Genomic DNA, 12235 nt, shown 5'->3' with positions numbered 1-12235 from the left:
GCTAATATTCCGGAGTACAGGTCTAATAGTCACAGACTGATGAGGGGGGCAAAAACGGATTTCCAGCTCATAACTTTTCTTTGTTTCGCTAAAACGAGGGCTAAATCGATGAATCTGTTGACCGGTTTATGCACTGTGTTGCGGGTAGTAATGCCCAGTAGACAGTGTGACCCCTCCCTGTGAATTGGGAAACCCACGTCTTCAGAAACGAACCCCGTTATTTCCCCCATTACGAGTCAAGCTGAGGGCAATTCCAGACCATGTGCACGAAGTCTGCTGCATTTCCCTGGCACCTGGCGCAGGTGTCTGCGGCCCCTGGATACATAGGCACAAACATTCTGGGTTGACGTAAATTTAAGGGCATTTTCCAATGCGCTATATTTTTCAATTCATAAGAAATGCTTTGTCCACTGTTTAAAAGTAACAGGAGTCATATTGCTTTTTAATTCATACTATTATGAAACATGTTAAACTCTTCTATTAAACTATTATCTATGTGCTACTATCACATATTTTGATTTAATGTGACTGTATACTTGCATGAATCTTATTTGATTTGTTTATGACCTTGCTTGCCTGATATGAAAAATTAAAAAAAAAAAAAAAAAAGGCACCATGAATAAATAAATGGAACCATAGAAGGATTATGGCCAATAATCTTCCCTCCCACTATAAAGAGGGATGACAAAGGACATACATCATTCTCCACTGATTATTTCCAATGGCACTCTTACCTCCAAATCTAAGATAGGATAGGATCAAGGGTGTTTATAATAAGTGTAGCAACAGCAGGTTGCTGAAAGACCAGCATGAACTGTCATAGTTTGCAGGTGATTTCAATTTGTTAATACTGACAAAACCATAGACAATACCGTGGGAGTGTTATCAGTAACCAAGTTTAAAAAGTCTAAAAAATTTAATAAAAAAAAACACTGCTAAATCAGTAGCTCTTAATATCTCACAATACAAGAATGACCATTATGTCCAAAACAGCACTTCCTATATCATCAACATGGCTCTCGTGTTAAATAATTGATAGTGACCATTTCTAACTAATATACTAAACAATATGTAAGTAAGTTGCATTTATATATCAGAAACTTACCCAAAAATATGAATACAAAAATAAACAAATTGGCAGATGATTTAAATGAGATATAAGAATTCAGTCAAGTATGACATCTCAACTCCTATTTTTTTTTTCTTCGACGTTTAACAGTTGGTCTTGGATGAGATCTTGGCTGCAGTGTAGGGAATTTTGTATGGGCGCAATGAAAGGGAAAGGGTCACAAGAAGAGTGCTGATCATGCCTTGGCTTGGAACTTCTAATCCTCCTGGGCTTAGCAGATGTAGACCTTCAGCAGCTTTGCTTGGCAGCACAACTGAATGGTATGCCAATTTCTTAATGATCATTCAAGCAGGAGTCCCAGGGTCAACATTATGGAAAGGGAAATATGTAGGCTTGTAGGAGGAAAGGGACTTGAGGCTTGACCGATCTTCTCATAAAGAACTAGATCAGATTTTCGGACCACTGAAGATGGTGACCAGGAAATATATTAATCCAACAAGGTGTATTCCTCTCATCAACTGGGATATTTAGGACACATTGTTGGACCTTAGATTCATACCACATATCTATAGTTTCTCTGATTTGCCTCAGACAGTAATTAATTCCAGTGCACAGGTCCACCCATACAAGTTGGCAAAGAACTGCAGCTTAGGACAAGCATGGCTCTCTTATGAACTCTCTAATCCGTCAAGTGTACTATTGTATATCCCTCCTAATTTATGCTTTGTTTTGGTTCAAGGCAGAAGATGAAGGCAATGAAGTGTGTGCTCTTCTCAAAGATAGCTTTTTGCTCAACCCTAATTACTCGTAACTCTCACTATCCCAAGACCTAGATTTCATAAATGCTGCCTTCGGAACAGTCCACAGTTGAGTAGTCATGCAGAATCATGAAAAGGTCTATTTTAACCTCAACTGATCGATAATCTCCTCGACTTTTTTGCACTCAACTTCTAAGATTTACATCAGTTTGGTTTTCATCTCTTAAGGGGTTTGGATGGCCAGAAAACTGTGGTTGAGACCTTCAATACCCATGGTACTATTTAGGGTAATAATTTAAATAATGCCAATATCAAAACAATATTAAATTTATATTTTTCAATTTTGGTTATCATAATCTATTTTTCTAGGTTTTGAAAATAAATTTAAAAAACTTACAAATGATGACAGTGTGTTTTAATCACTATTTCTAGCTTTTATTACATTTAGCACTTGCTCTGAATAGGTGGAACTTTCTCGTTGCAGAGGAACCCATTTTCAAGATGAAACTTTAACTTGCAACAGAAATATTAATTCTGCACCTGGATTTACCACCCCCAATTTTACAGAGGGTGATAACATTGGCTGCATAATACACCTGGGTGTAATATTTTAGCACACTAAAAAAAACAATATATCTGAAAACGGAGTTAATACACATAGGGCCTGATTAAGAGTGGTTCACTAATTTCCAAACCTGGCATAAACCCCTGTTTGCACAGTAGTCGGAATTACGAGTTGAGCATTAAAAACCTCTACCCTTGTTAAATTTCGGCAGGCCACAGCTGCCGAAATTTAACATGGGAAAAGCATACGGTATTTACCATATCATGCGTAATTTGGTGCGTTAAACACCAAAATCCTCAAGTTATTCCTCAGAAACTCATAATAGGTGCTATTTATGGCACCCAACAAATAACATGCACCTTGGTATTGTTATTCACAGGTGCGATAAATAGCACACAAAATAAGGCCCACAGTGTTTCTATATGTGTTATCTACAGGTGTGGCGTTACATTCAATTTTCTGCATGCAATATTAACATCCCTGGTTCGTCTTGTAATCGCCCAGAGCAGTACTGCAGCTGCAAACACAAGGTAATAATACTCTCAGCAACTTGTAAAGAGGGCAGAAGTGCCTAAATCATTCAATTCTTGTGTCTAATAACCATGCTCTGACAGTATGTTAAGCTTCATTTTAATGTTACATTATTGTGAGCCTCATAATTCTTAACAGATGAACTATTTCCTGGAGCACATTTAAACGTGTGAAATGCACTGGAATGAATTGAGGAAATAAATATGTTGATTCATATACAAATTGATTGTAGATTAACATTTGTTTCTAATCAACAAAGCAAAGAATTTAATCGTAGGATTGATTTTATATTAATCTATGAGAATACACAATAAAAGCACCTCCTGACTCATGATCAAATGGAGTCAGACAGCGAGTGGGTGCACCACTCACATGCTCTGGAATAAATCTGCCACAGATGTATGTCATTAGGTATATCAAGTGTCACGCGTCAAGGTCTCTCACAGGTGCATCCATACTTGGATATACAAGATATTTAATGTTGACCATCTCACAAGATACTAACTCATTACAAAGTAAAGTGAGTGCTCCCAGCAACCTCTAGCTGGTTGGTATGGTCAATACAGTCACCTTGGTGTTTTTTTTTTTTTTTTAAACCCTGTCCAACATCAACAGTGGTCATTAGCGGTACTGGTGTCTTCTAATTTTGGGCAGAAAGTGATTATTGCCATTCTGTATCTACAAAGATTACTTGAATAAATGCACTGAGTCACTGTAATCCAGTTCTAGCTTTTAATGTCTTTGGTTCTCTAGATGGTTTCTCTTTTATATTAGATCACCAATTAGGGAGGCGCTTCAAAGAGGAAGTCTGAGGAGGTGTTTGCAGCCCGATTACCTGCCAGCAATATTCATTACTCTAAATCCAGGTCTTCCTCATGCTCAATCCATCCCTGCATCCCTCTAGTATGTGTGTCTTGTTTAAAGTACTTCTTGGTATAGACAGTTCAATCCGTGCTGATGCACCATTTTATGAGGGAAGAAATGAGTGAAGTTTCATTAGATGGGCACGAAAAGCAATACAAAAATGGAAAAAGAATGTGGAGGTAAGTAAATGTCTTTCCCAATAACCTTTGCAGACTAAGCAGATGTCTTTGCTTTTTGGTGACTCAAAATCTTCCTTCATTACACACCGAAGACAATCAGGCCAGTCTTCAATTTCCACATAATGGCATATTTCTCGAACCCATCTCTCAAAAACAATTGACATTTATGAGAAAAGTCTTTGCTTGGCTGACAAAACTCACTTGAAATGGAAAGCTACCCGTGTAGGTTTCTCTGTACATACTGACACATCTCTGGTTTTAACCTTGATTCTGTGGTGAAACACTTCACAGAAAAAATAATCAACAGAAAATCTAGCACAAAAGAATAAATGCGCTATGTAGACCTTTACCATACATTATGCATTTTCAGCATTTCACATTTTTATATTGTATTGCTGTTTCCAGTTCAAATTTTTCATAGGGCAGGGTTATACCGAGTTAACATTTGCAAGGTTCTTAAGTAGTGTGTTAGGTCATACATCTTACCTCGAACACCAGCTCTGCTCTTAAGTCATAGTTAAAAATCAGCTATGATAAAAAGGCATATCAGAAATGCATAAGTCTAGGTAATGCCAGGGTATCACCCGTTCTATAATTTGGTTGCATGGATCCACCCCCACATTTAGATATGGAGCAACAGGGCTTTTTTCAACAAGGCTGGAGAAATGTATGGTTTGGATTCTGCTCTGAACAATTAAATTAATTTTTCAGTGCATTTGAGCAGTTAAGCACAGGAAGTTAAGAAAGTCCTATGCACGAAAGAGAAATAGGGCGCTGCTTCCTCCATAGTTACACAATTTTTAAATATAACAAAGACGAACACTTTTAATTGCTGCATACCCGTTCCTTATTATCTCACTTGCATTAATTGCCATTTCAACTCTTAACATAAAAGTTGCACAACTAAGCTTTATTCAAGAAGTCAAAACTATGGCACATGGTTTGTGCTCATTTTCCTTCCCTGGCACCTAAGCTAATTCACAGAGGACTTAATGTGAGAAAGCAGATTTTACTTCTCGAAACAAAGCCTCAGTATCAATTTGGTCGATCACTGAAAACCACAATGATATATGCACACACTTTTTAAAATAGTTTCACTTGTGATATCTTTAAATAAAAAATAAAAACTAGGCAGTAAAACAAGAAAGGTGTGCTGTGTCGCTTTCAATGTTGGGATTCATCTCAAACCTATTTTATAAAGGTGGAAAGAATAAATTTGGGATCCTCGATGTATTAAACGTGGCCAGTGCTCTGTATGTCTCTGTGTTAAGATTTAATTTCTTAAGTGATGTTTGGCAATATTTCACTAGAAATCCAAATCAAGAAAGTTGGCAACAGAATCAAGTACATTACAAGATTACTGCAGAAATCCTTCTGCAGCCCCCAGTACTCTCTACCACACCCTAAACAGGAACATTAGAATCCAGAGAACCGGGGCTTTCACAGCCAAGCAAACAGCGTCACTTTTTACTTGCGGTTTCAAACCATGCAGGTTTACTTTATTCAAACTATTGATTTCATGGGTGCTTTCTGTAAATAACAAGGTTGCCATGAGAAAACGGAGGCTCTGGTGATGGATTGGAATTTTGATATGTCAAACAGCCAGTATACAGCAATCAAACGGCACTCATCAATACTAAAACGAATTCAGAGGGCATCACGCTCTCTAACCCACATTCAGGAATTCCTCAGTAATTTATGAAATAAGATGTTATGTACAACTATATGCAATTTTTTAAATGGCTGGAATCCACCTACTGGCGGGCTTTTTCCCCAGAACCTTTTACTAAAAGACAGATGGAGAGTTAAATAAACTATTACAGAAACGTGTCTCGAGTACACGGTCTTAGCCACTTTCAATACCCGGGCCTTCAGTCAGCCTCTTGGAAAAGTCAATATTTGGTTTGTTTTTAATTCGCAAAACCTCATTGTTCTAGAACCTGCCAGGCCCCCATCAGTTCAATAAAAATAAAAAAACTCTGGCTAAAAACAATCAACCTAGTGCCACATGCTTTGTGCTGTAGCCGACAAAAGAAAAATGAGACTTAGAATCATATATGAAAATATTACACTACAAGTAAATTGTACATATAACGTGTATTATGTTAGTATAATCAAAATGTCTGGGATAATGCCAAACGTCAAAATGGTGTTGCCACAAACAACACCAATAACATTAGGAACAACTAAGGCACCTGGAAAAACCAAGATCCATGCAAAGCTGTCCCTTGCACCGGGTTTTAGAAATAAAGAAGAAAGATTCACCCAGACAGCAGCTGCCCAACTCCCCATGGAGAGACTGCTGAACCTTCTACAGGAAGGGCATCAGGCATGGTGGATAGCATCGGTATCCTACTGAGAATCAGGGTACACTTTGCCCCGCTTGTTCTCAAGGCAGTGTGTGATGCTGCTGCTACCCTGTGAGGGGACAATCAGTCGGGTGTTGAGAGAGGCGGTGTTTCTGCAGTACTCTTAGTTTTTATTTGTCTTCAGCAGCACTCTAATGGTAAAATCTACCTGCACTGCTAAATTAGAACAGCTCAGCTCAGCCCTCATTTAAAACTTTGGGACATTTGTAACGTTCCCCACCATATTTTAGGACGGATGTTACAATAATAAATAGGACTTTCTGAACTATTTTAGGGACGCAGTACTTTCCCCAAATATTCTTGGACTGAAAGTAGCTTTGCGAACATCCAGAAAAAAGCCCTGCTGTCTTGAGGACACAACTGAACTTAAATGTTTGTTTCATTCCATGGAAACCCATCGGTTTCAAACAATTGGCCTCATGATGTTCAGTGTGTGATGAGACAGTGGCACAGTATAGGAGTTAGCTCCAGTAAGCCGAGGGGGCAGAGCCCGTACTGACCAGAAAGTAAGCATGACATTCGCTCGAGACACTGTTCGGGTGGTGATCGGAGGAGGTTGCTGGGGTTTCCCGCCATGAGGTTATGCTTATTTGCTGATGGAAGAAGTTCTCTTCCTTCAGGATACATCGTTAGACAGGACCTAGGGGTTAGTCTTCTGGAAGAACTTAAGTAACCCTTAATGGAGGGCACACTATATGCAGGGTTCCTCTGTACAGAACACATGTAAAAAGTTTTTTAAAAAACATCCAAGAGGAGATACAAAAGAAACCTCTTATAGTTTTTTGGATGAGCATTTATTTTAATTCAAGAAAAAAATGCAACATACAATTAACAAACACAGTATGATTAAAAGTATTATACTAAAATAAATACAATAGGCTACCACAGGTTATGGTTAGCACTGGGGATTAGAGGGGGGTACTTTACATTCCAACCTGGTGCCTTGGAAAGGGGCAGGAGCCACGGAACAGGGTGGGAACAATGACCCCTCAGGATTCCTATGTGAGATTTTTGTAATGCGCTCAATGTTCCTAACTCAAAAGAACGAATGACTGAGTTGGCTCTGCGCCGATTAACGAAGGCCACACGGAGTTATCAGCAGCAGTTAACTTACAAATCAGCTTTACTAGCTAAGCAGATATAAAGCTTCAACAGATAGAAAGTAAAAAGAAACCACTTAATAAACGCGAACACAAAAGACTTCATTTATAATTCAATAATTTCCACTCACCATGTTCACACAGATCTCTTGTGTGGGTTGATGGGATAAGACTAGTTAACTGTTTACCCATCATCCCCCCATCAATTCCCTTCCACATGCACCAATTACTTTTGTCCTTGAAGTGCAAAATCCTCATGACCTGAGCTGAATGACTTGCCGGAGGGTGCATTATTTGTATTGCTTCCTACCACAAAACAATGACAAGCTTGACGGATGGAAAGTTACGCATCAGATAGAATTCTGAGTCTGCATATAAGCTCAAGTCTGCCTAGTGTATCAGCAAGTGCACTGCCTTCACTAATGTGACAGTATCAAAGATAGTCTTGGTATAGGCGGCAAAAGACCACTTAAAATCTGTAACAGCAGAAGGTAGCCCTCCACCAGTCCATCCAGTCAAAGGCATCTAAAGCTCCCAACCGAAGGATGCTTCCATGGAGACTATCGAGCACAATTGGCTTGATAAAAGAGGTGGTCGACCACCAGTGGGAAGCCTTCTTACAGAACCCATTGCTCTTACTTTTCAATGTTCAATATCTATTTCAGTCAGATGTAATCAGAATAAACCATCTTCGAAGATCTATTTCATCAGCATGTATTTTCACTTTTGACATAGAAGGAACCCAGGCTCATGAGGGGTGCAAACAGTTTTTCATAGCCTACGATGTGCAGAACACTTTTCTTTACAGCGCAGCCAATGACTACTCCCTTCGCAGCCAACAGTGGAGCTAAATCATGCGATTTCTCAAAGTAGGCATGATGCCCTTGACCACATTACTCGTGTTAAAACACATAAGACAAAGCGCACAGCAAATTCCCAAACAGTACACTGTATCCTAATTCTTGTCACCTTTAAATGTACTGACATTTTTCAGAGCAAATTTCACAGACCTTAATCGATCCTTATCGTCTGTTCTTCCTTTCTACATTTGCTGTCTCAGCCTACTTTTTACCCTACATCGTCTGACAAACTTTTAAAGCTCTCACTGCCTTCAGCCCCTCCTCACTGTCAGTCTCACCTTCCATAGAACCCTGTATCATCTGCTTACTAACTGCCCCCCTCTTGTTACCCCATACACACCCCCCCCTGCTGCATGCTCTCACCTAGTACCTGCCTACTGTTTCAATGGCCAGACTTACTTTTGTAGTTCCAGTGGATGCTGGTGACCTGGATCTCCTGCGTTGGGATGTACTCTTCAACAAACTTCTTTCCCTGGAGGCGGTGCCACAAGGTGGTTTTTCCTGTGTTTCTGTCACCACGAATGACAATTTTCACTGCAGAGTGGAAAATTAAATTGTTGTTTTTTTTTTATTCATCAGTGCAACTTCCAATTGAGCACAATTTTTTTTTCTTCTATTTTTTACTTGTTTTACCAGTAATAGAGCACATTTGCTTGTAAAGAACAGGTCTTTGCCTCGAGGCATTTCACGTTCTGAGTCACAGAAGCAGAGACAGCATTTGGTTTGTAAGTGTGTGTACATGTAACACTCATGAAACTGGAGAGCGGAGAAGACTCGGACCATGGTGATGGGACTGTGATGCAATAAATGGACAGGCAGGATGCTTTTTCAACAAGGGAACCACAGACTTCAGAGCGCTTCTTGTCCTGAAAAGGTTACACTGCGAAACAGCCAGCACCGGTTTCCCAAATCTGGAGGAATGCTGTGTCACATATCCTTTCTGCGACATTAACAGCAGAAATATACTGGTGGGGCAAAAAAAACTTAAATGACGTGTAATGATGATATGGAACTTGAAGACTATAAAACCAGTTAACCTTGCAACTTCTAGGGAAGCGTAGTGCACGAAGGGGAAATCTAGTATAAATGCCACACCGAGGTATTGAAACCTAGAGTGGGAGAATGGAAGGAGACACTTCTATAGTACTTCAAACTATCAAGGATCTAGAAAATAATTAGTATAATTATTCCCGAATTATTTTAAAGGACGGTTCCACAAGAAACCTAGTATGGCCGCAACTGAATCTATGATCAAGAACGATCAGATTTATGAAAGATAAAGTGTTACAAAGGAGCCATGACCTGCGTTCTTTAACAACCACACTCAAAAACAACTACTACACAGAGCGACAGCATGACCAGAGACAAGCATTGGCAAAGCCATTAGGATTGGCGGTGGCTTCCAGGCCAATGGCTTTGCCAATATTTGCTTTCTTTGAGTAGCTAAAGTAAAATTAAAACATTAAAAGAAGGTGGCCCGTGACAGACACAAGTACGGCCATCTTGTAATGAATGATCTTTTTTTTAAAAAATTTTTTTACAAAAAGATAGCCAACCAGGCACACATGCACATGCGGCATTTTTCAATAGGGTTGGGGCTTAATTAAAGATGGGCACTGCCTACAGTGGGACATGGCTCCCTGCAAGCAGCAGAAAAAGCCTTGTAGTGATGCCTAAGGAGCGGCAGAGGGTCTCACAATTGAGAAAAGGTTAACAAGCATTGGCAAAGCCAATAGTTCTCCCTATGCAAGAGCCATTGGCTTTGCCAATATGTTTTAGCCATGTTGTACACCATATTGGCAGCTGTCCAGTATGGCTAAAGGTTAGTAGCGTAAAGGAGGGTGACATAGGGTGGAGTGCTGTAAAGTAGAATGTCCTGGAATGCACGGAGTGGCATAGGAAGTCGTAGATTGGTCTAGAGTAGTTGATTGGTGTGAGTGGTTTAGAGTAGAGTTCAGTAGCGTCGGGTGGAGTGTCATGGAGTGGTGTAGAGTGAAGCAGCATAGCGCTGTGGAGTGTTGTGGAGGGAGTAGAGTGGAAGGGCGTGGAGTACTGTGAGTAGAGTGTCGTAGAGTAGAGTGTCATGGAATGCTGTAGAGTGGAGTAGCACTGAGGTGTTGTGCAGAGTGTTGTAGAGTAGTGTAGAGGTGAGTACACTGTTGTGGAGTGGCAAAGAGTGTAGTATAGTGGAGTGGTGTAGAGTGTCATGGAGAGGCACAGAGTGCCATGGAGAGGTGTAGAGTGGAGTACTGCACTGGAGTAGAGTGAAGTACTGGATAGGAATAGAGTGGAGTAGGTGAGTAAACTAGAGAATAGTGTGTCAGGGTGGAGTCAAGTGACATGGGGTGGCATAGAGGGAGTTGTGTAGAGTGGCACAGAGTTGAGTAGAGTGTCAGAGTGAAGTAGAGTTTAATGGAATAGAGCGTCAGAATGAAGTGTTGTAGAGTGGCGTAGAGTGGCCTAGAGTGAAGTAGTGTATAGTGGTGCAGAGTAGACTGGCATTGAGTGCACTGGTTTTCAGTAAAGTGGTGTAGAGTGCACTGGGGAAGAGTAGAGTGGTGCAGAGTTGGGCGGGGCAAAGTGGAGCGGAGTGGCGCAGTGCAGAGTGGCACGGCGCAGAGTGTCTCAGGGTGGAGGAGAGTGAGTGGCGTAGAGTAGAATGTTTCATAGTAGAATTAAGTGGTGCAGGGTAATGTGGAGTTGTGCAGGATAGAGTGTAGAGATGTACAATAGAATGTAGTGGGGTAGAGCAACAGAGTGCAGTGGCATAGTGTGCGGTGGCGTGGAGAGCAGTGGTGTAATGTGCAGTGGTGTAGAGAGGAGTGGCGTAGAGTGGAACAGTGCAGAGTGGAATACTGTGACGTATAAAGCAGTGGCATATAGTAGATTGTTTCAGAGCAGGGTGAAGTGGTGTAGAGTGCGGTGGCATGCAGTAGAATACAGTGATGCAGAGTAAATTAGATTGGCTCAGAGTGGAGCTGTTCAGAGTGGAGTGCAGTTGCACAGAGGAGTGATGTAGAGTGGTGTAGAGTGTGCTGACAGAGTAGAGTAGAGTGGTGCAGAGCACACTGCGGTGGAGTACAGCACAGTGAAAGTAGAGTGGGTTAGACTTCAGTGGCAGAGACTGCAGTGTTGCAGAGTAGACTGTTGTAGAGTGCTGTGGTGTATAGTAGGGTGACCGTGCACTGCGAAGAGTGCAGTGGAGTAGAGTTGTGCCGAGTAGAGAACAGTGGTGTAGAGCCCAGTGTTGCAGAGTACAACAGAGTGGCGCAGAGTGCAGTGGTGTAGAGTGTTGCAGGGTATAGTGGCATAGGATGCAGTGGTGCAGATCAGATTAGCATAGAGTGCAGTGGTGTAGAGTGGTGCAAAGCGGAGTGGTGCAATGCATTGCAGTGGCGTAGATCGAAGTGGCCCAGAGTAGATTGTTCGGAGTAGAGGGAAGTGGCCTTAGAATGGAATGGTAGAGTGGAGTGGTGCAGAGTAGAGTGCAGCAGAGTAGAGTGCATTGGAGCAGAGTAGACTAGCGTGGAGTGGATGGCATAGAGTGCACTGGTGTACAGTGGAGTGGTACTGGAGGAGTGTGTACTGGCATAGAGTGGAGTGGCAAAGAGCAGAGTGGCACAGATTGGCATAGAGTGTAGTGGTGCATGGTGTGGTGGAGTTCACTGATGCAGACTAGAGAGGAGTAGACTGGAGTGGTATGAAGTGGAATTGTACAGAGTAGAGTGTAGTGATGCAGTGTAGAGTAGTGTGGAGTGGCATAGTGCGAGTGGCACAGAGTAGAGTGCAGGTGTGAGAAATGGGGTAAAGTAAAAAATGCATGGGGTGGTAGGACACTGTCCTTACAGACAACACTTGTTCAATTGACATGACCATTACATTTGTACAGACATACAGCTTTACTGATAAAACTATACAGTTCACAAACTCTAATATGTGG

General features: G+C 41.2%; 1 protein-coding gene across 2 annotated transcripts in view; it reads right to left on the bottom strand.

The window, feature by feature from the left end:
* Positions 1 to 12235, bottom strand: part of RABL6 (RAB, member RAS oncogene family like 6) — a 383686-nt gene that overhangs the window by 308295 nt on the left and 63156 nt on the right. For both annotated transcript variants that reach the window (XM_069241431.1, XM_069241432.1), the window contains exon 2: positions 8695 to 8829. In XM_069241431.1, coding sequence (XP_069097532.1) covers positions 8695 to 8829 — 135 coding nt within the window. The remainder of the gene's footprint in view (positions 1 to 8694; positions 8830 to 12235) is intronic.

This window comes from Pleurodeles waltl, chromosome 6 (assembly GCF_031143425.1).
Source record: "Pleurodeles waltl isolate 20211129_DDA chromosome 6, aPleWal1.hap1.20221129, whole genome shotgun sequence".
NCBI classification, from domain to species: Eukaryota; Metazoa; Chordata; class Amphibia; order Caudata; family Salamandridae; genus Pleurodeles; species Pleurodeles waltl.
Note: the sequence above shows the minus strand (reverse complement) of the source record. Positions and strands in the feature narration are given on the sequence as shown.